The following is a 26552-nucleotide window of genomic DNA, read 5'->3' as shown; positions in this document are numbered from 1 at the left end:
TAGGAGTGCGCACCCAAGATTTCTCAGGCCGGACTCGAGCCCATGACCCTTGACTTCAACAGTTACCCATCGAAGACAATGGTAGATGGTTGCGCAATATCGTGGATTGGTTAGACATTGTCACGCATGGACTCCGGCTCAATGGTCTAAAGTTTAAGCGTTCGCGCGCGAGGCCAAAGGTCACAGGTCTGAATCCTACGAGCTACATTGTGGACGCGGATTACTGAAAAATCCCATAGTAGGACGAATCAGCTGTCCACTCAACGGCCAACTCGTACTATTGTGGTACTCCTCAACAGTGAGAATCTACGATACAGCCCAACGAGATTCGAACCCATGACCTATCGGTCTCGCGCATGAAAGCTTAACCTCTACACCACTGAGCCAGTCGGCATTCAACGGTGTTAATGTTTAACTTCAACTAATCCACGAAATTGAACGACATACCCACCATTTTCTTCGTTTAGTTACTATCTCACAACAAACCCGACTGAAATCCACTGATCACTTCTACTCACTAGAACTCCAGGAAGTACCTCATGAAATTAGTCACTAGTGATGATATACTGATTAGTATCAGAAGGATCATGAGTCAATTAAAGCTGGACCACATAAAAAAACATATTTGTATATAAGTAGTCTATTTAAATTTCATGTGAAATAATAACTTGCATTATGAAAAAAGAACATGTATATTGTTTATACACAAGATATTGCTTATCATTGAATATTCAATGGTAATCAATTTAGTAAAATACTATCAAAAAAAAACAACAACAACAACCACCTCCACAACAACAAAGTATACCTATTAAAAGAAGATAACAACCATGGGATTTCAAATACTGTTCAAATTCTTCAATTACATCAATTGTATACTCATTGAGTATGATAAGATAACAAGCAAACAGAATCAATAATGAGGTAACAATCATCATGTTTACAATGACTTGGATACTATTTCTCTATTTCAATTCTATGATATCTCTCACTATGGATCAAATCATCATTTAGATGTAAATTTAATAATAATAGAATATTGTTTAGTTGAATAATGAATATTAGATAAACAAAACAGTCAAATACAACACAATGATTTTTTATCACTAATGAGACAATGTAAACTATTCCATTCTATAAGTGTTTTCAAATTAGGTATATATATGAAGATAATTGATTGATGAATAATTGCCTTCTTCGTCGTCGTCTTATTATTATTATTATTCTTCTTCAATGTTTACAATGATGTAAAGTTGTTCTATCACGGCATATATTACATCGGACTTCACAGCACCTGAAATAAATAAACACAATCGATAAATAATAAAGATCTAGAATAGGTAATAAATGGATTCAGTGATTAAAATAACTCATAGTGTCATTGAATAGGACAAAGAGAATTTGGCGAAGAAACTTTTCTTTTTTACGAAATCACTTATTTAAGCTGATTCGAAGTGGGGGTTGAATCAATATTTTATGTACTACTCCGCCTGGAGTCCCTCCGGGGACTAATGCCGGTCCCAAGCCCGGATAAAGGAGGGGGGTTGGGCATGGGGTTAGCGTCCCCATCCCGTAGAAAACTAACTCGATAAAACAACGCCAACCAGAAAAAATTATTCAACGCTAGGCATTGGTAATCGACAGACTCAAGCTTGAACTCTGCGTGCAGAAACGATTTGTTCGACCTCTCATCCTTTCTTGGCCCCAAATCCCTTAATGGGTATGTTTCTGTTGTTTTTTTCGTGTTTTTCTGCACTCTTATTTGATTATTATAGAATTTTTGAAATTACTGTTCTGTATTTTAAACTGTAATCAGTTATTTCACTTGGTATTGTTTTATTTGTATCTTCCTATTGTTATTTAGGACTGCAATTGATCAATCTCTTATTGGCATATCTGCATCCTGTACGGACTGCCTCGATATTGCCTTAAGTCACAAGCAATCTAGGCAAAGATGGATAGTGGTTAACAGTGGAATCCAGGACGCAAGTTTCATCCTATTTGGGACTCGTCAGCTATTATTATTATTGCCTTAAACAAGTTTTCTTGATTATTATTCAGTTTATTATTATGACCTTTGTGTTTGTCGCTTTTCTTCATGTCTATCAATTGGACCTATTAGCTAACCCATAAACTATGTTCTTCCTTTCCTCTGTATTAGTACATGACCTCATTTGTTATTTATTCTCGAATCCATTTCTGTGATACAATCTTTTCTCAGAAGGGGTTTTGAGGAGGTTTTAGTAATTTCAATAATTGAAATTATGAGTCACTTCGAGCTAGACCACCATGGAAAACCTGGAAGCACTGGACGGCCATTTCGTCCTAGTTTCAAACTCTTCAGCAGTGCATTCGAATCTCACGGTGGGGGGGCGGGATCGTGGATGCGCACCGCTGGGGTGTCCCATATTAGGACGAGATGGCCGTCCAGTGCTTCCAGGTTTCCATGGTGGTCTAGCAATCTTTTCTATCCTCCTATAGACATATATTTTCCATATATAAGAAGCTACATATACATCAAACATTGATTTAAGGAATCATTAGTTGTTGTTGTCATTTAGGTTTTATGTGGGACCACGTTTTTCTGGACAACTTTGTTTATTTGTGTGTTTATTTCCTATGAATTGATGAAAAAGACAATTTTGTTTTGTTTTTCTTATCATTAAGCAATAGAAACACAAATAATGGATCTATTAAAAGATCTATTGTAAGATTTCATTGTATTTATTATTCTTACTGTTGTGACTTTAAACCTGGCTAGTTAGTATGTGATTAATTCTCTAATCGAAGTATGACTTATTCAGTCTTAATACTCTGTCATACTGTTATATTGTTGTCACCGCCGATTAATGTGAAGTGACTTATCGATCGGATCAAGGACGCGTAAAACACGTGCGAACAGCCTAGAGTTCTAGTTGGTCCTGCTTCCTGCCTAGCCTAGCCAGTTAAATCCAGAACACCGATCCGAGCTTCGGCGATATGAATCATTATATTTCAAACATTACTTACTTACTTACGCCTGTTACTCCTCGTGAAGGAGCATAGGCCACTCACCAGCATTCTCCATCCAACCCTGTCCTGGGCAATCCTTTCCAGCTCCATCCAGTTGTAATTCATCCTTTTCATATCTGCTTCTATTATCCGACGCAATGTGTTCTTTGGCCTTCCTCTTTTTCGCTTCCCTTCAGGGTTCCAAGTTAGGGCTTGCCTCGTGATGCAGTTTGACGATTTGCGTAATGTATGTCCTATCCATTTCCATCGTCTTTTCCTAATTTCTTCTTCAGCTGGAAGTTGGTTTGTTCTCTCCCACAGAAGGCTATTGCTGATGGTATCCGGCCAGTGGATGTTGAGTATCTTGCGTAGGCAGCTGTTTATAAGTACTTGTACTTTCTTGATTGTGGTTGTAGTAGTTCTCCAAGTTTCAGCTCCATACAGTAGAACTGCCTTGACGTTGGTATTGAAGATTCTCACTTTGATATAGGTTGAAAGTTGTTTTGAGTTCCATATGTTCTTCAATTGTAGGAATGCGACCCTTGCTTTGCCGATCCTCGCCTTTACGTCTGCATCTGAACCTCCTTGTTCATCGATGATACTTCCCAGGTATGTGAAGGACTCTACATCTTCCAGAGTTTCGCCATCAAGAGTGATTGGATTGCTGTTCTCCGCCTTGAATTTGAGGACCTTGGTTTTCCCTTTGTGTATGCTGAGGCCTACTGATGCAGAGACTGCTGCTACACTGGCTGTCTTCATCTGCATCTGTTCGTGTGTACGTGATAGGAGGGCTAGGTCGTCTGCGAAGTCCAAATCGTCTAATTGATTCTGAGCTGTCCATTGTATGCCGTGTTTTCCTTCAGATGTCAAGGTCTGCATAATCCAGTCGACCACCAGAAGAAAGAGGAAGGGAGAGAGTAAACAGCCTTGTCTGACTCCAGTCCTTACTTGGAATGCATCTGTCAGCTGTCCTCCATGCACTACTTTGCACTGTAGTCCGTCGTATGAGTTCTGAATAATGTTGACAGTCTTCTGAGGAACTCCGTAGTGTCGAAGAAGTTTCCATAATGTCCTCCTATCTACACTGTCGAATGCCTTTTCATAATCAATGAAGTTGATGTATAGTGATGAGTTCCACTCAATTGATTGTTCGACGATAATCCGTAGTGTTGCAATTTGGTCTGCGCACGACCGATCCTTACGGAATCCAGCTTGTTGATCTCGAAGTTGGGCGTCTACTGCATCCTTCATCCGGTTTAGCAACACTCTGTTGAAGACTTTCCCTGGTATTGACAGTAGTGTTATGCCTCTGTAGTTTTCACATTTGCTCAGATCTCCTTTCTTTGGAATCTTGACGAGGTGTCCTTCTTTCCAGTCCATTGGCACTTGTTCCTCCTCCCAAATCTTTTTGAATAGAAGGTATAGCATGCTTGTGGTTGCTTCGATGTCTGATTTCAGTGCTTCAGCTGGTATGTTGTCAGGTCCTGCTGCTTTCCCGTTCTTGATTTGTCTGGCGGCCATCCTAATTTCTTCCTTCGTTGGTGGGTTGACATCTATAGGAAGATCTATGTGTGCCGCTTCGATTTCCGGTGGATTCATTGGAGCCGGCCTATTCAGGAGTTCCTCGAAGTATTCTACCCATCTGTTACACTGTTGTTGAATTTCGGTGATTGGCTTGCCTTCTTTGTCTTTGACCGGCCTCTCTGGTTTACTGTATTTACCTAATAGTTTCTTCGTTGTATCGTGAAGCTGTTTCATATTTCCTTCTCTAGCAGCTTTTTCCGCCGTCGTTGCTAGTTCTTCCACGTATTTCTTCTTGTCGGCTCTAATGCTCCTCTTCACTTGTTTGTTTGCTTCTATGTATTCAGCTTGTGCTTGGACTTTCTCTGCTCGTGTTCGGCTGTTGTTAATTGCTGCCTTCTTGTTCTTCCTTTCTTTGATCTTGTCCAGTGTTTCTATAGAGATCCATTCCTTATGATGGTGTTTCTTTAGGCCCAGAACCTCTTGACACGTTGAAGTTAATGCTTCCTTGATGCCTTTCCAGTTGTCCTCCATAGTAGTTTCTTCTTCCTTCAGTAGATCTTGTAAGGCTTGGAACCTGTTGTTGAGAGCTATCTTGAATTCATTGAGTTTGTCAGTATCTCGAAGGAAGGCTGTATTGAACCTTTGTAGTGCTGTTTGTCCAGTTGTCCAGTTCTTTTTCAGCTTCAGTTTTAAATTGGCTACAACTAGGTGGTGATCTGAAGCTACGTCAGCTCCTCTCCTGGTTCTTACATCTTCCATTGTCCTTCGGAATTTTTTGTTGATGCAAATATGATCTATCTGGTTCTCTGTAGAGTGGTCCGGTGAGATCCATGTAGCCTTGTGTATACGTTTGTGTGGAAATATTGTGCCTCCTATGACTAATTTGTTGAATGCACACAAACTTGCAAATCTTTCTCCATTTTCGTTTCTTTCTCCCAGTCCATGTCGTCCCATAATATCTCCATATCCAGTGTTGTCTATTCCGACTTTGGCATTTAGATCTCCCATCAGAATAGTTAGGTCCTTTCTTCGGCATTTCTCAATGATTGACTGCAGCCGCTCGTAGAACTGATCTTTAATGTCGTCGTTGCTATCATTGGTGGGTGCATAACATTGGATAATATTCATTGTGATCCCCTCCTTCTTTGTTTTGAATGATGCTTTGATTATTCTGGAACGGTGAGATTTCCATCCTACAAGTGCATTTCGTGCTACTTTGGACAGCATAAGAGCGACTCCCTGAGTGTGTGGAGCATTTTCCTCTTCGTGACCGAAGTATAGCAGCATCTCTCCCGTAGCTAGCCTTTTCTGTCCAGCTTGGGTCCAGTGGGTTTCGCTGATTCCCAGTACTGCTAAGTTGTATCTCCTCATTTCCATTGCTATTTGACTGGTCTTCTCGGTTTCCCACATTGTTCGAACGTTCCATATTTCAAACATACCGAGTTTATATACCAATCAAACAGACCACAACGTACCAATAAAATATGAAACAACATTTGTACAAGAATTAGCCAAATGTGGCTGTGAATGAGGGAGGTAGTAATTAATATACTAGATATAACTCAAGAATGGTAAAACGTATAATAATAGTTTATGGGTCAAAATAAAGCTTATAATAAATACCGATATGAGTAGTCTGGTGTCATTATTGGCCCTTTGATTGACTAGCTATTCCAGATGAGTTCAGAACACCAATATCAGCTTCTACTATACAAATTATGTATTTCAAACATACTTGGTTTATACACAAGTCAAACAGACCATATCACACCATAAAATAGGAAATAACATATACAAGATCAAGCCATAAAGTAGCTATGAACCTGGGAGACAGTAATCAATAAACTGAACATAACTTAAGAACAGTAAATTGTATCATAATAGTCTATAAGCCGAATTGAAGCTTATAATAAGAGGAATATAGATATACATAACCTAGTTACTGAACAGTTATGCAATAAGAATATATATATATATATATTTCCAATATATATGCAATATTATAAGGACTTGACACACGTGACATTGATCACTACCCAGTGATCAATCAATTATGATTACATCTCAGTCCTACAGGAGGTCAGTCGCAGCCCGGATAGCTCAGTGGTAACGTCTCTGACTGTGAAGCTGGGTGACACGAGATCGAATCCGCCAGGGAGCACCAGTTCCCTCAAGATTACAGGTACACCTTGCTGACGAGTGCCAAGTAGCACGAAACCCGGGTCCAGGGTTTCCTGTCGACTACTTCCAACCACCATCTAATCTCAATATATAGTGCACGTAGTGTCGAGTCACCTAGACTGGTGGACACATTGCAACATGGTCGATAGCATTCGATCTGCACTAAATAAGGACTTGACACACATGACATTGATCACCACCCAGTGATCAATCAAGTAATATCAGTCCATTAATAGTCCACCGAATTCGACCATAACTTGGTCTTTACTCGGGTACAGCAGATTGACTATCGTGAGTAAATGAATTGTTTCAATTCAATAAAGTCATCAATCACATATTCTTGTGTGAATCAATCAGTTCATTTATATTTACACATGGTTTGTAAATATTATTATCGTAATTCATTTGTTTTAATAAAGCTTCACAGAATTATATGTGTTCTCACTACATATTGGATTGGTCAAAAATTTAAAGGATATTCATTATTAATTAAAGCAAACTGAAGAAACCAATCTACATTTAGAACAGCCTAATTACTAGTTAGTGTTTTTTTGCCAGTTAATTTTCTACGGGATGGGGTCGCTAACCCCATGCCCAACCCTCCTCCTTTACCCGGACTTGGGACCGGCAGTAACTCTAGAAGAGCTACAGGCGGAGACAGCCTAATTACATAGATTTTATTCTTTTACTAAAGTCATAACAGAATAATATCAAAATCTGTACATTGTTCTTTGAAGTAAACATAATAGATAAACAATAATAAAACTCAACTGTTTTATTCTTCTTCTTATATAAGATAATGGGTTCAGTTTAAATGGTAACCATTTCTTTTTGATCGAGATCATGAACCGATTGATGTTAGATCACCATTGAAAACCTGGAAGCATTGAACGGCTGTTTCGTCCTAAACTGATAATTACCATGTGCTAACTAGTGACTAGCTTCGTGAGAAAATTCTCGGAGTTCTAGTAATAAGTTTTGACCAATGGAGCTAATCCGTGTCAGGTAGAGACAGGTATCTACCTCAGTATAATGGAAGATGGTCGCGCAACTTCGTGGAATGGTTGAAGTTAGACATTAACACCGATGGATACCGGCTGGTTCAGTGGTCTATAGGTTACATGTTCGTGCGCGAGAGTGATAGGTTCAGGGTTCGAATCTCATGAGGCTGTATCGTCGATGCGCACTGCTGTGGAATCTCACAATCGGACGAGTTGGCCGTCCAGTGCATCCAGGTTTTCAATGGTGGTTTAACATCAATCGGTTCATGATCTCAATCAAAAACAACGATCTCCACAACCCCTAAACTGGTAACCATTTCTGTTGTATATATTTAAATATGCATATATCTGATCCACATATGAATTAATTTTCACTTGTATACTTGAATTTCTGACAGGTTATATTATTTTTTGAACAAAAAGCACAACGTGGAAAACCTGGAAGCACTGGATGGCCATTTCGTTATAGCGTTGGACTCCTCATCAGTGTGTATCCATGATCACAACTCGCGCAATTTGAAACCAGGATATGTCGGCTTCGAGCGCGAACGCCTAACCTCTAGGTTACTGAGCCGGCATCACTTGTGGTTGGCTTCAAGAGGTATTTCTTGGAGTTCTAGTGGGTAGCAGTGATCAGTGGAAAATAATGGTGGATTTGTTGTTCAATTTCGTGGATTAGTTGAAGTTAGACATTAACACCGTTGGATGCCGGCCAACTCATTGGTGTAGAGGTTAAGCGTTCATGTGCGAGACCGATATATACTGAGTTGAAATCTCGTCAGGCGGTATGGTGGATGTTCACTGTTGAGGAGTACCACAATAAGACGAGTTGTCTGTTTCCAGGTTTTCCATAGTTGTCTAGCTTCAATTGACTCATGATTTCAACTGTTGAAAGAATCGAACAGTTGAATAATTCACTTAAGAATGTTTCATTTCATTACGTAAGATTCAATTTCAAAGAAGATACAAAACATGTTGAAAATGTAAAAGTATTTTATTTCACTCACCAAAAAAATTTACATTCACATTTTTGTTCACGTTCTAATTCTAATGTATCATAACCTCGATCACAACATAATCGTGTACATGAATTAACAGCATCTTTTGACGTGGCATTACATTGTCTTCCAGCAATACCTAAATGACCTAAATACAGTATAATTACAAATGAAAAACAATTAATAAGAATATAAAGTACAGTAGTAGTATGCACTATCATGAATTGATTGAAGTTACACATTAGATTTCAGCTCATTAGTTTAAAAGTTAAACACTGATTGATGACGTGAATTCTCAGGTTCAATCTTCATTGAGATCGTGGATGCACACTGTTGAGGCTTCTTATACCAGAATTAAATAACTGTACTATTCTTTTTTTGGTTTACAGTAGTAAACAATCTTAAATCAGTCTGTGAAGTTGTAGAGACCTACGTTTGTCAAGAGAACGCGATTGGTTTAATGGAAACAATTATTATTAGAACCAATTGTACCAGTGATTGTTTCACTGTACTTGTTTGTTTAACTGTACTAAAGACATCCATTATTCTTCCATTCTTCCTTCCGTTGATTGTGACCTTGCACGAACTTACGTTTGTTCAGTGAATCCGCTTATACTCCTTTGGTACGATCTCGGTATTCTTTCGATGCCACGAGATCACCAACAAATATACTTCACTAAAACCCCCAATTGACTTCTCATATCTGGTACGTAACCTTCTTATAGTGGTGATCACAGTCAACAACGACTCGACGCCACGCTACAAAGTAAAACTACGAAGTATCTAATTATTAAAATTGGTTAAGTTATTTTTTTTAGAAAAACAATATTATTTTCTTCATCTAGATATACTACTGATTGAAAATAGCTGTCACAGTATACTCTTAAACAAGTGTATAGATCATGTATACTTACCTGGTTGATGAGCAGTTATTGTTGAGTATATTAGATGAATGTCTATACCTACTAGTCCTCAATAAAAACGATAAACTTTGTGTATTACATCTTTCAAACTTATTATCGGTATAACGTACTAGGAAACATAAGATAAATGAAGTTCATGAATATAAAGAATAGGGATGATGAAAACAACATTTTCAGTCAAAATTATAACGATAATAATAACTGCATTTAATTTTATATTGTGGTGTGTTCTACTGATATCGACAGATATAAGTAGTATGTATCGTCAATCGAAAGTGAAATGTCTGATGGCAGAAGGTTAAGAAGATCGAAGAAAAGAAAACGAGAGCACAGATTGATTAGGATGAAAACGAAGGAACAATTGAGTCTGAGACGATTGATTGATATTTTACAAATGAGAAATTATATGGAATTATTAACATATTGCATATAACCGAGTTTAACTTAACTATATCATATGGCTACCGTGTTATGGTAGTGCTGTGTTACTATCAAAGTCAATTTCTTGTTGTACTTCCTTATAAATAACTATTTCACAATCACTTGGTATTGCTGACTTGTATCTTCTTCATTGTTGTTTAGGACTGCAATTGATCAGTCTCTTATTGGCATATGCGCATCCTGTGTGCACTGCCTCGATATTGCCTTAATGCACAAGCATTATAAATAAAGATGGATAGTGGTTAACAGTGGATTCCAGAACGCGCATCTTCGTCGCATTTGGATCTCGTCAGCTGGATGTTTCTACAATCTCAGAGTTGATGTTCCCTTTAGGTCTCGAACCCAGTAACATTCACCTCAGCCAACATTGCGTTATCCACTTAGCTACTGAGTCCTGATAGCCACCTGGGAAGATCCAAGTAAACAACACCAAGTGAATGTTAATGAAACTATATGTTTAATGTAAGTAGTTGTACCACATTAGCTACTTACAATGGGATAAGTGACGGACAGTTCATAAATTTTAACTAGTAACTAAATATTAACTGGGTGACTGTTAAAAAATCTTGTCACGAGTTGTTTATTTCACAATGCAACCAAGATAGGTTTATTCAAGTGTTATGCAAATGTTTTAACATACTCATCCGTTCTAATTAGTTATAGAATGGTTATTATTGCCAGATTATCAAGTATTTGGTGATGATGGGAATCAATTACCTACTTTGCAATTCGCTTACTAGAATTAATGATTTATTATCACAATGCACTCAATTCATAATCGTGAAAGAACTGATAACTCCCTTGTGGTTTGAACACAATAAAATTCGATAAACATAAAGAACTGTAAATTAAATTGATTACTAAATCTTGAGACAACTAAGTTTCGAGTAAATACACTTAAATTCATCAGAGTATATCAGGTTTTACAGGTTACAGATACTTCTTACTGATGAATAGGAGACATATTAGAACTTAGTTCAACTAGGGCTTTCTATTGATTACATAAAACCACTAAGAATAGGACGTTTTCTTATTTGCATCTATAACATTTGAATATCAAAAGGCTAAATACTAAAAACTAGATAACGTCGAATGGTTGTTGTTTTCGATGAGACTCTTTACAAATTCACCTCCGTGATCCCGTCAAGGACTGAGCCCAAGATCTTCATTCTCTTTAGTGAGCTCTTAAACTTCAGGCCTCTGATTTTGCATCTAGTAGTTGAATTTCTAGCTAGCAATATTACGAATTTAACTTTTACTCACATCAGTGTCAGATAGTGCATGCCTAATATAATTAAACTCTATTAATCTTCGGCTTTCTATGAGAACCTTCAGAAATTTTCAGAAAGTTAATCATAAATGAACAGATGATCATGAACTGTATTCAACTGAATCTATTTAAATAGTTGAGATCATGAGCCAATTGAATTTAGATCACCATGGAAAACCTGGAAACATTGAAAAGCCGTTTTATCTTATTGTAGGACTTCTCAGTAGTGCGCATCCACGATCCTGCCTCACGAGATTCGAACCCAGTACTTAACGGTCTCGCCCATTAACTCTTAATCCCTTAGTCAATGGACTCATGATTTTAACTATGGAAATTACTTTCACATCCACAAAAACCCCTTCTGATATGAATCTATTTAGTTGATAACACTATAACGAGATAATGTATAGTAAGTTAAGTTAATCTATAAGGTCTGACTCATAAAATATGCCATAAACTATTATCGTTCATTATTAATAACAAAATCAACATTTCCGGTCAATGTGATTTGATGTCGCTGTGACCTATTTAGTAATTATATCTAAACTAAAAGATTAATTGAGTCTGGGTTAAAAATTTAATTAATAATAAATATAGAAAATGTTTTTCTTTTCAATAATAACAATGAGTGAAAATTATAGGCTACAATTTATCAATGATATACCAACTTTCTAATTATCTGTAGGGGTGTTCATGAGTCCATTGAAGCTAGATCACTATGGAAACCCTAGAAGCACTGAATGATCGTTTCGTTCAAGTGTGGGAATTTTCAAAAGTAAATATCTACTATCCCACCCTGAGGGATTTGAACCCAGCACCTATTAGTCTCGTTCGTGAACACTTAAACTCTAGATCATTGAGTTGGCCGACATCCAAATAGTGTAAATGTCTAACTTCAACCAATTCACAAAATTGAGCCATCGTTCACTATTATTATCAATGAGTTACAATCTTGTAATAAACCTTTTTATGCAAACTACTGAGGAGGAGTTCCACGCTAGGACGAAACAACTATCCAGAGTTTTTGTAGGTTTTCTATGATAATCTAGCTTTAATTAACTCATGAACTCAACTATTCAATTATTACACAAGTTGAAATCATGAGTACATTGAAGCTAGACCACCGTGGAGAACCCGGAAGCACTGGACAGCCGTTTCGTCCCGGTATGGGACTCCTCAGCAGTGCGCGTCCACGACCCCGCACCTCGCCGGATTCGAACCCAAGACCTACTGGTTTCGCGCGCGAGCACTTAACCACTATACCACTGAGCCGGCATCCAACGGTGTTAATGTCTAAGCCCAACCAATCCATGAAGTTGCTCCACCGTACACCATTGTCTTCAATGAGTTCCTATCTCACAACAGACCTGGTTGAACTCCACTACTCACTCCTTCTCACTAGAACTCCAGGAGTGTCTCCTGAAGTCAGTCACTAGTGAGCAGGTGATTATTATTATCAGAATGGGTTTTGTGGAGATTTTTAGAAATTTCACAAGTTGAAATCATGAGTCAATTGAAGCTAAACCACCATGGAAACCCTGGAAGCACTGGATGGACGTTTCGTCCTGGTATGCGGACTCCTCAATTATTATCTAGTTGTTTGGAACTGAATGGTGGTCGGCAGCCTATGCTCTATTGTGAGTAACAGGCGTAAGTAAGTAAGTAATGTTTGGAATTAAAAGTAGTTGAATTATAAGACCGTATGTTGTTGTTGTTGTTGTTTTTAAATAAATAAAAAATAATAAAGGGGGGAAGGGATTTTTCTGGTATTTTTTTAATTGTTTACAATAATTGTATGTTAATTAAGTTGATGTTTTGTACATAAAAATTTTAATTATTCAATTTCCTTTGAGTACTAAATAGAGATTAAGATAAACACTAATAACCTAAACTAGTACAGATATATTCTCACATGAATTATAATTATAGGAGTAAATAATATATAACTTTGAAGATAGTACACATCCGGAATCGATATTAGAGACACAGAGAAAGAGAGAGGGGAGAGAGGGGGGGAGAGAGAGGGAGGGAGAGAGGGAGGGAGAGAGAGAGAGGGGGAGACAGATAAATATTGATTTGTAACTTATCAAAATATATAGAGTGAATAATCTTAACTTATTTTTAATAAATAAACATTTATACTTTTGGTGTTTAACTGGATTAATGGATAACTACAATAAGACAATAATAATATGATTGAGTAGTATTTATATTACTAATAGTAGTAATTATAATAAACACTTTTAAAATGAGTAATAAATTTGGTGATTATAGTAGATTTGAGTCCAGAGATAATCATCATCGTCCTCAGCGTCAACAACAACAACAACATCGTTGTCGTCATCATTGTCATTCATGAATGATCTTTACTGAAGATAATATGTAAAGGTTTATCAAAAAAAAATGAGTCACATTTGGATAAAATAACAGTAATTATAAATTAATGGTTAGAGAATAGAAAAGAGAATATAGCTGGAGAGAGGGGGGTTATGATTATTTAAAAAAGAAAATGTATTCAGTCATGTATTTATTATTATTGTCTGTTTTATAAAGGTGTTTAGTGACAAACTAAACAAACAAAAAAATGATAAAAATTAAGCATGAAAAATGTCCAAAAATCTATTAGAAACAGAATTTTTTTTTGGTTTAAATCTCTCTAATGAATCATACTATATCATATAATCTAATTAAAGGGAGTTTATTGGAATGTAAATGGATGAGAGAATCTTGATTGATTAGTCTATACTCTATATAAAGGGTAAGAGACGTAAGTAATTAAGAATACTATGACAACGGGCTACGGGTGAACTCGAGGAAGCTGTAAGAGGCTCAGAAGGAGCCGAAGATGTCCCATCCAATCACCTTTCAGAAGAATATTCTAGAATTCCTACGTGTAGCTTCCCGATTGAATAATGCTAATAGCCCCCTGTATGCGGATTGGAGGACTGTAATGATGATTGCGTTCTTACTAAAACCTATAAATACCTGACAATTTTATACTATAATTGACACTGTTTGGAATAATATTCCTTTCATTAGTCTTCTGTCTTCTTATTGAGACTTGGAAGGGTTTTGGTGTTCTAGTGTTCTGTTATACGCGGTATATCAAGAAATCAACATTCAAGATATAACAACTACATACTACGTTCTACATATGATTTTGAGATGATGGAGAAGATTTGTAACTCAGGTAGATGGTTTTGATAAAATTTTATTGTCTAAGCTGGATTGTTTGATTGTGAACCTTTCATCGTTCTTCTTCTGAACGACATCATCAGCACAAACTACAGGTTGAAGTGAAATTTCATAAACATATGTCTTATCAATAAGCTCAAATTATTAGGTATTAAATTACCTTGAATTGATTGGCCCACTTCATATCTAAAAAAACGACATTTTAAGGTCAGTGTCGACTTCAATTTCTCTCAGGCTGTGTAATGTCCTAGTGGGGTCCCTCGGGGTACTGAAAACTTTTATTTTCTTGATTTATTTAAACAATATTCCACAACAGGTATCGTCCGATTCCTTTCTTATGGCTGATGATATGAAACTTTGGAGAGAGATACGCAACTAGGAGGATAAACTGGCACTTCAGGAGAATCTGACTCGACTTCAAATTTGGGCAGACGACAATGGACCTACCTTTAACACTTTAAAGTGTAGAGTAGTCCATCTGAGACATGTTGCAGAGTACAACTACAACTTAGGCAACTCCCCTATAGAGGTATCTCATGTTGAAAAAGATCTGGACGTGTTCGTACCGTATGATTTAAATTCTGCGATAAAAAGGCCTTTCGAGCAAACTTTTCAATGGTACTATTGAAACCCATTTTCGGCCAGTTCGACGGGAGAACTTTCCATATAATCTTCAACAGTTTTGTTCGTCCTCACTTAAAGTACGGAAACATAGTATTTCCTCCCCCACTCCAAAAGGATAAGGACACTCGATAAACGTATCCGACGGTGAGCAACGAAATCAATCCGGGGACTCAAATTCAAGCCTTAAGAACATCACCAACCACTGAACCTTTCCCAATTGGAGTACAGGCGTCTTAGAGGTGACCATCTAATGGCTTACGGCATCCTAAATACTTCTAGACATCCCGTTAAACACCTACTTAAACTTAGTTCGAACAGAAGCCTTAGGTGTAACACTCAGAAACTGGAGACACGACACAGTAGAACGGACTGTCGACACACCTTCTACTCCTTAAGAGTAGTCAAATGCTGGAATTCGTCGCAAGCTGAGCTAGTCCAAGCGTCTTCCCAAGTGTCCTTTAAGTGAAATCTTGACATATTCTTAAGGACTAAGGATAGCATCTTACTATAATTTATCGATTTTTTTTCTTTTTCCCCTTTCATCGATAATATACCTACGTCCCTGCCTGGAACTATTGGTAATCCACTACTACTAGATACGGAAGCCCGTTAAGCGAAAGCTTCTTCTATTCTTTTCAAAACCATTTGAACAAGATACAGACATTATAATACTATAAGCATTTGTTAAATATATTTTGGAATTTTATACAATCGGCTATCATCTGTGTAATATACACCTTTGGAGTGTATCACTTAGCTTGTAAAATCAAAATTATATACTGTACAAACTTGTTACATCATATAGTTGAAATAACATAGTCATAACAAAATTGTCTACTCAAACATATTAGAATATCTTTCTTGTACATTTTACTTATTCAAATTTAAAATTGGTTGAAGTTAGACATTAACACCTTTGGATACCGGCCAGCTCAGTGATCTAGAGGTTAAGTGTTCGCGCGCGAGAGATTAATAGATCCTACGTCCGAATCTCGCGAGGTGGGGTCGTGGATGCGCGCTGTTGAAGAGTCCCATACTATGATGAAACGATCGTCCAATGCTTCCATGTTCTCCATAGTGATCTAGCTTCAATTGACTCATGAATTCAACTATTAAATTTAAAGTGGACTGGCATTGTACATAAACTATTCCTAACTCTATGACCAAAATAATTAGAGTTAATGAATATCATATTAGTTCGTAATTAGTTTCTACTCTTATTTAACCTTCATATGTAATTACTTTATCATAATTTCAATTAAGTGTCCTACTTATTATGCGGGTATTCAACCTCAAATAAAAGCATGATTTGACATTTTATATGTTTATCCACTATCAAGCTAAGCATAATGATCATAAAACCAATCAATGGGAAAATTCCGTCATGTTCTAATTTAATAGTTGAATTCATAAGTCAATTGAATCTAGATCACTATGGAAAACCTGGAAGCACTGGATAGTCTTTTCGTCTTAGTATAGAACTTTTCAGCAGTACACATCACTGATCGTACCTCGCTAGCGCACGAAACTGATAGGTGCTGAGTTCAAATCTCACGGAGCGAGATTGTGGATACACATTGCTGAGAAGTCTCATACGAACACGTGTTAGCCGTCTAATGCTCCCAGGTTTTTCCTATGGTGATCTAGCTTCAATCAACTCATGAATTCAGCTATTAAAATTACTATTATATCTACAAAACTCCCTCTCTGATTAACATTATAATTTGTTCAAAACTATTGTTTTGTTGATATAACCAATTAATAAGGGTTACAGGGGGATTATTCTATTCTATAAATAATGGAATGATTAATGATAAATTGTTTTTGTGTTATACCATAGATATTAGTTTGACCTAAATTTTTGAAAGATTTTTCTTTATAAATGTGATTTCAGATAAGGGAAATTATATGAGATTAACATTTCAATTCGGGGGATCACTCACTTCTTAGAATAAATGACTCATCATTATCCATGGATTCTTGTAAGCAATTTAAGACCTTTAATGCTAATTTATATCTAAATGATTTATGAGCAATTTGGGTGAATAGAGAATAGTTTATAAAGTTGATAATCAATGAAGATGGCTGCACAAAAATTTGACTTTATGGACGAAGGGGAGGGGGAATTCAACTTGATATCTTATAAGTATAGGGGTCGTGAAGGTTATTAAGTTTTTGATTGAGATCATGAAATGATTGATGTTAGACCACCATTGAAAACCTGGAAGCGCTGGACAACCGTTTCGTCCTATTGTGGGGCTCCTCAATAGTGTGCATCCAAGATACCACTCTCAGGATTCGAACCCAGGGCCTTCAGCCTCAAGCGCGGACACTTAACCTATTTTATAGTTATATTGAATTTTTTTATGAATATTGTTTTGTGACAAAGAACTATCCTCATACCGAATTTTTAAGAGTAATATAAATGAATACCGATTACATATTCTCACTGGTTGAGATCATGAGTCTATTGAAGATAGACCACCATGGAAAACGTGGAAGCACTGGATGACCAACTCGTCCTATTGTGAGACTGCTCATATGTGCGCATTCACGATCGCGCCTCACGAGATTCTAACCTACGAACAATCAGTCTCGCGCGAGAGCGCTTGATCGCTAGACCACTGAGCTGGCCGGCATCCAACGGTGTTAATGTTTGACTTCAACCAATTCACAAAATTGCATGACCATCCATCATTGTGTTCAGTGAATTACCTTCTCACAACAGACCCAGCTGAATTGGTCATGCTAACATAGTATTAGTATGACTTGAATAATGTAAGTCTGATGTAACACCACTTTTAAAGTTCAGTATTGTTAAAGAGTGCAAAGTTCAGGCACTTCTTCCAAATTGTAATCAAACCTAATATGAACCCAATCTGTTCTGAGGTTTAACATTAAACCAGTATCTTTATGATTTAGTCGTCATGACTAACAAACTATCTGTAGTATTACTAAAAATAACTGTATTAAAAGTGATATTGTCAAGAAACTATATGAAAGATATTCAGTTTAATGGAATCTATAAAATAAATTTTAAGCAATCCATTTGAAGTTTTACATATGCTCGTAGAAGCTCACATCTTGATAAAGTTTTTTCCTCTGGTCTGGATGGTTTGATCGTGAACTTTTGATCGTTCTTCTTCTAAACGACATCATCAGCACAAACTTCAGGTAGAAGTGAAGTGTTCGAATTTCTCCACATATGGTTCCCAGCTTGTCTTGTAGACCTCGATGTTGATTGGTTTTTCTTTTTGACCTTAAACCTGTCATTGTTTACATTTTTTTTGTTTTTGGTTGTATCTCCCATTGATTTGGATAAAAATACATTTTTCTCTTGAGTATTTCCATATCAGGATGAAGCCACTTATGTGTAACCTATCGTTTCCATTAGTTGTTCATATAAACTAATTCTGTGAAAAGTCTTTAAATCGAACATCACTTTACCTACTTTAATTCTAATTTTCTCTAGTTTTATTACCATTATCATGTTATTTTTTACTATAAAACATAGACGTTTGAAGTTTTTATTACTTCCATTAGTACATTCATGGTAATTCACTACTGATTGTGTACTTATATAGTTGTAATGAAAAAAAACAACAACCTTACATTAAGTCACAGTTGACTAACTTACAGTTAATTCACCTGTTAAAACAAATGTAATGTAACATCCAAAAAATAGTGGATAGGACACACATTGAGGAAAGCACTCAAATGCACTACAAGGCAACCCCTCACTTGGAATCCTCAAAGTTAAAGGAAAAGAGGAAGACCAAAGAACACATTGAACCGAGGAATGCAGACAGACATGAGAAGAATGAACAACAGTTGGATAGAACTAGAAAAAATGACCCTGGTTAGAGTGGGTTGGTCAGTGGCCTATGCTCTTTTGGAAGTAATAGGCGTAAGTAAGGTAAAGTAAGTAATTCAAATTAAAAACCTTATGAAAATTTCCGTCAATAATAATAAGTTTAATAAGTAGAGATGCATGATGATTAGCAGTGGAATGCATGATGAGAGAAGGGTATTGGTTTCAAGTCTCGGATTGAAAATCAACTTTGGTATACAGGTACATCCAGCTGATGAGCACCAAAAAGGATGAAATGCGTATCCTGAATCTAATTATTGTGCATAGGAGATTAATATTACTGATAGATGATGGTAATCCAATCAAATTTTGATTTTGGTTCTGTGTGTGGTAATAAATAGGGGGTAAAATGAAACGAATGTTTAAGAATTTTGTATTTCCAGCTGATACCTAATCTTGACGAAAACCGTCTTAAAGCAATTTGAGCGTCACCTTCATATTAAACATTCATTTCATTCGATTTGGGTGCTTTCCAAATTCTTCCATTTATTACTGCACACGGAAACATAATCAAAATATGATTGGGTTACCATCATCTATCAGTAATATTAATCACTTCTCTATAATAATTGAACTCGAAGGATTTGAGTGTGACCAACTTGATCTCGTGTGTTATTACGGGTATGAGGGCTGATGTCCCTTCCCGGCTGCCCACACCTTGGAAGGGTATATCTTGAGGAATCTGAAAAGAAAGTCGGATTAATGTTTGCCTTAACGACCTGGGAGCATGACCGCAGAGCCGAAGGGACAACTGCTTGAGGCCGGTCGTGGGAGGTTTTTAATGTGTTAGCTCCGTTCTTCAAAGGGCTTTACCGCCGGAGACGGAAATCCGTGAGGTAAGGTGAGGTGTGACATTTTTAGAGTCGACCTTTTATAACCCCTTCCTTCCTTGTGAGAAGGCAGAATCGCTGCAGATGCTGGTTGTCCGAGGGAAACACCTTACTGCTATCATACCTCTCTACAGTCAGAGGTACGACTTCGCCCTCAGACCTTGAGTTGCTGCTTCTAGTCTTACCGTTCTCCAATCGACCTGCCTGGCATGGTAGAACCTACAGGAACATATGTTCCAGCCAATATAGCTCGGTTGGCTCATCACGATAGGCAAGCCCGACCACCGCGTCAAGGTAGCAGCTATATTATTTTCAGTTACCTGATTACGTAATAATCATTTTATCTAACAAAAAGTATAATTCCTTCGTAGACTCAACTTTCAAAATGTTTTATATTTAAATGATAAGTCAATACTATTCATTAATAAGTAGTTATCTATAGTTTTACTAACCTATAGTTTCATCAAAATAACAATAATTAGGTGATTCTTCTAAATAAACTAATTGATTCTTTATTATCTCTTTTGATTTGGTCATCACCATACGAGGCCATCTACGCTGAAATCGTTCATTGTTTGAGAAATCATTTTGATCATGTTTAGATATGTTATTATTGTGACTTTTAATTAATACTAACCAATTCTTTGAATCTTGATTACGATTTGCTGATACAACTGGAAGATTTCTTCTAGTCATATAATAGTTATTTTGATTTGATTTATCATAATTATTAGAATTTATTCTCGTATTAATTCGTTTGAGCATATCTATTCTTGGTTCATATGTTACACGTATAGCTGAATCATATGCTGCTTTCAACATTATACCGACAAGACGAAACTCATTAACACGTTGCCAACATGTTCGCATTGAACAAGCTCCACTGACACCATGACATTTACATTTTGTTACACGATTTTTCCATATTAACTAAAATAAATTAAGATAGATTTTCGAATGATTATTTAATATTAGAAGGGGTTATTGTGGATATTATAGTAATTTCAATAGTTCAAATCATGAGTCAATTAAAGATAGACAACCATGGAGAATCTGAAAGCACTGGACGGCAAACTCGTCCTATTATGGGACTCCTCAGCAGCGTACATTCATGATCTCGCCCTGTGAGATCCGAACACAGGACATTCCAGTCTCGTGCGCGAACACTTAACCTCTAGACCACTGAACTGGCCGGCATCTAACGGTGTCAATGTTTAAATTCAAAAAATCTACGAAATTGAGCGACACATCCACCATTGTCTTCAGTGAATTACCTTCTCACAACAGACCCGGTTGAACTTCACTGGTCACTGCCTCTCACTAGAATTCCAAGAGACACCTCTAAAAGCCAGTCACTAATGAGTATATGTTGATTAATATCAGAAGAGGGTCCAGTGCTTCCAGGTTTTCTATGGTGGTCTAGCTTCGATTGACTCATGATCTCAACCATTGAGATTATTTAATACTTCGGTTGATCCGGAAAAAAATTTGAAAAATAATTACAACTTTTCAGATCAGTATCAAGAACGTACAAGTATTTATAAATAGTTGTCTACGCAAGATACTCAAAATCCATTGGCCGGATACGATCAGCAACAGACTTCTGTGGGAGAGAACAAACTAGCTTCCAGCTCAATAGGAAATTAAGAAAAGACGATGGAAATGGATAGAACATACATTATGGAAATCACCAAAATGCATCACAAGGCAAGCCCTAACTTTGAATCGTGAAAGGAAGTGGAAAAGAGGAAGGCCAGAGAAAACATTACGTCCGGAAATAGATGCCGATATGAAAAGGATGGATAACAATTGGAAAGGATTGTTCAGGACAGGGTGGGATGTAGATTGCTGGTGTGAGATCTATGCTGCTCTACGAGGAGTAACAGGAATAAACTACTATTACTTTAGTCAATATTATATTTTTGGTACAATATAGAATTCTTGGCACAAAGTATTTCAACAAGTTTCCGTTTGTTACTTCTTGCTTGATGCTCACGATAAATATTGAGTGGTCACCAGTTAGAAGTTAGCAATTCAATCAATCGACATCTAAAAAATGCATATTGCCAGCAACCATGAGATCTCTGATTGAGCTTTTTGTAAATTATACAACGAAAGATTGTACATTTTTCATAAACGCACTTAATAGTCATAATGATGTATTAAAACTAACAAACAAACAAACTTGTTGAAATGTCTAGATGTCAAGAATAGATAGCCCAGATATTCAAGTAAGCCGTTGGTCATCTATCTAAGTTTATTGTAACCACAATCTATACTTATGGGATTATAGTTGGAACACGATCTATGAGTAATTAAATACCCTAGATGTTTTGTGTGTATTTCTTCATCTTAGAAGATAATGCTTCATTATAAGACAAATGATTGTAATGGATTATTTCATTGTGAATAATAGTCACATGGTGATTTTTAAAGGTTGATTCCATTTTGTTTCCATTCTTTACTGTTCGATCCTCTTTTCTCTCTACTGCCAGACCTTCTGTTCACGACTAACATCATATACTACTTATGTCAATATAAGTAGCACATACCACATATTCATCACAAATTTTATCCTTCCTTTCACTTAATTAGTAACCACTAGTTAACCTATAATAATGTGTTAGAAGTTAAGTCCATATTCCTTTTTTTGAAGTCACAGATAATTTGATAGTCATTGTTCGAGTTCCTAATGGAATATGAAACCTTCATTGAAAACCACAAGGTAAATGTATATAGTATTGGAACTAAAGAACATATGGAACTCAAAACAACTTTCAACCAATATCAAAGTAAGAATCTTCAATACGAACGTCAAGGCAGTTCTACTGTATAGAGCTGAAACTTGGAGAACTACAACAACCACAATCAAGAAAGTACAAGTATTTATAAATAGCTGTCTACGCAAGATACTCAACATCCATTGGCCGGATACCATCAGCAATAGCCTTCTGTGGGAGAGAACAAACCAACTTCCAGCTGAAGAAGAAATTAGGAAAAGACGATGGAAATGGATGGGACATACATTACGCAAATCGTCGAACTGCATCACGAGGCAAGCCCTAACTTGGAATCCTGAAGGGAAGCGAAAAAGAGGAAGGCCAAAGAACACATTGCGTCGGATAATAGAAGCAGATATGAAAGCGATGAATTACAACTGGACGGAGCTAGAAAGGATTGCCCAAGACAGGGTTGGATGGAGAATGCTGGTGAGCGGCCTATGCTCCTTCACGAGGAGTAACAGGCGTAAGTAAGTAAGTATTGGAACTAAAAATGTATATCATTAAAGATGTGTTCAAAGAAGACATGGTTATTCACATTTGAATTGGTTGGTTGGTTTATTATAGAGATGAATTAAAACTTGAATTAGATTAATGAATTGACTTCAGTTCGTTAACTGTTAGAAGTTAATAATCATTCAACAATATGCTTCACACGAAACATAAACTAAAATGAAGAACATGTCTAGTTACTCCAGTTTTTGCTTTCATCATTCTGTAACTGTACATGATGAATTTCGCTTGAATGAATTAGGTTAATAGTCATTTTATACTTTGAAGATATTAATGATGCATCTCACAAGTAGAAGAATGTAATGGGAAATGTCTTTCTAAATAGAAAAAAAGGTAATTAGGCACAAAGAATAGTTCAAACAGTTCGCTCCTTAATGCCCTGGTACGGCCGAGAGTGGGGGAGAGTCCGCTCTCCCTCTCCAAATGCTCTCACATGGCCACGCGTATATAACCTCTGCCAGGAAAGTCCTACTCACTGCCTTCTCGCCACACGGGTGTTGTTTACGAAAATGAGTGGACGAAAAGCGAATGTCCGGCACTTTAACCGGATTCCAAACCAATGGTACACATGGGCTCCAGTATCCTGAGGGAACAAATGGCGTATGAACCAATTGTTGGTGACCGGCTTCCATGGGACTGCATCTCCTCACGATGCTTCACTGCCTTGTGGATCAGAACTCCAGGTCGAAGGCTCAGGGAATGGCCCCCCAAAGATAACCACCTGTTTCGGTTTGGGCACCTGGGCAGTATCACAGCCCTCATACATATCGAATGAGATTTGTGTGGCGCATATGTACTTGGTGCCTTCTTGTACCAATATCTATGTGTTTAAATAAATAAATAAATCATTCAAACAGTTCAATCAGTTTAACTTACCCGTCTTCCAGCTTTTTTATTATGTAAATTCATTAATGTTCTGGCTTTAGTTTGAATAATTTGTAATGTCTCCATTTGAAGTTCTCTAGGTGAAAGGATTGTATTGGATTTATTCATTGGTTTTATTAAATTTTTAACATTTTCTGTAACGTTTGGTTTGAAATGTTGATCAGATTTACTATTATTAAATGAACGTTGAAATCTATGGATTCTTTGTAGTTTTCTTGTATTTTGTTTATTTTGACTATTAAGTCTCATTGATGATAATAACTGAATTCTTTGTTCATGAAGTTCTTGTTCTCTTTGTACTGCAGCATTACGATGTTCTTCATCATTTGCATCTAAAAATAAACGTGCTAAACGCATACCAAATCGTATAGGATCACTACATCCACCCCAAGTGAAAATTCCTTCAGCATCTCTACCTTGACCTTCACGTCGATGTGGATCACAATCGCATGTTCCCATTTGACCTCGACTACATGCTCGTGTTATTGCTTGGACAACACCAGCTGACCATGATGATGAGAGAAATGCAGTTTCTCTGGATCCTAAATGTTAAAAAGTATACCGTTATTAGGTAGTGAGTGAATGCTCACTGAATATTCATGTCAAATACATAGAAATGTGTAATCATCAAGTACTCAAAAACTGAACCGAACTTAATTAGGTCGAAAACGTAGTATTTCTTTTTACGAAAATAGTCGAATTTGATACGACTGTAAGTGAACTGAGTTACCATATTCAATTTTGTAACGTTTACACATTCTGCGTTCTAAAAGTAATATGTCCTATACATTTGATTAAATAGTCGCAATCTTAATATGCTCACTAATGACCAGCTACTTGATGGGATTCTCGGAGTTTTAGTGAGAAGCCGTGACCAGTGGAGTTCAACTGTGTCGGGTGTAAGGCAGTTATCCATTAAAGACAATGGAATTTGTTCGCTTTGGTCCAGTGGTCTAAAGGTTGAAGTAAATACACAGGACCGAAGTCTTTGGGTTCAAATCTCATGTATGGGATCATGGATTCGCACAACTTGGGAGTCCCATACTAGAACAAAAAGACCATCCCGTGCATCTCGGTTTCTAATGGTAGTTTAACATTGGTAAAATCATAATTCTAATTAGATTTAACAAACTCCACAACCTCAAATAAGAAATAAATGTAGTTACATTGTCGTAAAATTGTGCAGTAAAAAGATGTCAGTTTCAAAAATTTCGGGAGGGTAACTTTCACTCTTTAAATTTTAATAGAAAAATTATTTTCTAAAATCTTATTTCCATTAAAAAGAAAAAACTTTGACCGATTGTACTGATCCATCTACAGAAAAATATGGCTGAAGCAAACATTGGCATGGTAACTAGTCCATCAAAATACAGAACGGGATTTCTACTATAGTTTCAACCCATAGTCAAATTATAGTTTCACATTCATAATTTCCACACAAAATAAGTTGGTTAAACCGAAAATTCAATTGGAAAGCGATTTTCCTCTTTTTAAATCTCAAATCAGTTTATAGTTTTATTCCGAAAATCTATTTCATCGCTTGTGCCTGTATTAGTTTTTAACATTATATTTATAAACTTGATATTTAAAGACTCCTCGAAAGTTTATCTTTTGTAAATTACCTACTTATTAGTAGTATATATTTAAACACAAATATTTCAGATGCTTTAAATTATTTTGCAAGTAGAATGTTACGGTAATATTTTACTTGTGATAATAAAACTTTTTCTTCAAGATTGCAAGTTCATTGGAATATGAAAGTAACTACATTTTTGAAATTATGCAATTATAAAAGCAAAGTTTAACCCTAGAATATCAATCATTTCGTAAGCAGAGTTGAGTAGCATCTAGCATTGGAATACAAGAATCGCGTGCCGCTCTATTTAGAGCGGATTTACCTGGTGTCAATGGTCTTACTGTAAATCAAACTCAATACCATCCTCTTCAAATCTTATATGCTTCTGCTCACTTGTTGTTTGAATACCATGGAAAACCTGGAAACACTGGATGGTTGTTTCGTCCTAGTATGGGACTCCTCAGTAGTACATAATTGTTTACACTTTTTCAAATTTAACACCTAGTGATATTAATTAATGAATTAGAAATAATATTTAATTGACAAATCGTTTTATATATACTTACCACGTTGTAAAATTCCTTCTAATCCATGAATTAATGGTAAATTTGATGATTTTCTATGAGTACGATATAATAAATTAACTGCAGAACAATTCCATTGTTCATGTTTAAATTGATGTATACATTCATTCATACTTAAATGTGTACCTTCAAGCATTGCCCATATTAAACCAGTATGTTGTAAACAAATATAACGTTGACGATTAGTTAAACCAGATAATATATGACATATACCTGTTTCATGTATTGATAAATCATTATCTTTTGTAAGATAAGATTGACTAGTAACTAATTGATTCAATTCATTATGATAGGATGAAGGATGTAAAATATTCTCCTTTTGATTTAAATAGATGATTTCAGTGTTACTCATTTGATTTGATTTA

At 36.4% G+C, this 26552-nt stretch overlaps 1 protein-coding gene across 1 annotated transcript; it reads right to left on the bottom strand.

Moving 5' to 3' along the window:
* Positions 1-772: 772 nt before the first annotated feature.
* WNT2 (Protein Wnt-2) lies at positions 773-26552 on the bottom strand. The gene is made up of 5 exons (XM_035730976.2): positions 26170-26552; positions 24019-24569; positions 20302-20779; positions 8705-8843; positions 773-1294 (listed from the first exon to the last, which is right to left on the bottom strand). The coding sequence occupies exons 1-5, from the start codon at positions 26321-26323 to the stop codon at positions 1231-1233; spliced, it is 1386 nt and encodes a 461-aa protein (XP_035588699.2). The 5' UTR covers positions 26324-26552; the 3' UTR covers positions 773-1230.

Source organism: Schistosoma haematobium, chromosome 4 (assembly GCF_000699445.3).
Source record: "Schistosoma haematobium chromosome 4, whole genome shotgun sequence".
In the NCBI taxonomy this organism is placed as follows: domain Eukaryota; kingdom Metazoa; phylum Platyhelminthes; class Trematoda; order Strigeidida; family Schistosomatidae; genus Schistosoma; species Schistosoma haematobium.
This window is presented reverse-complemented; position numbering and strand designations above follow the sequence as displayed.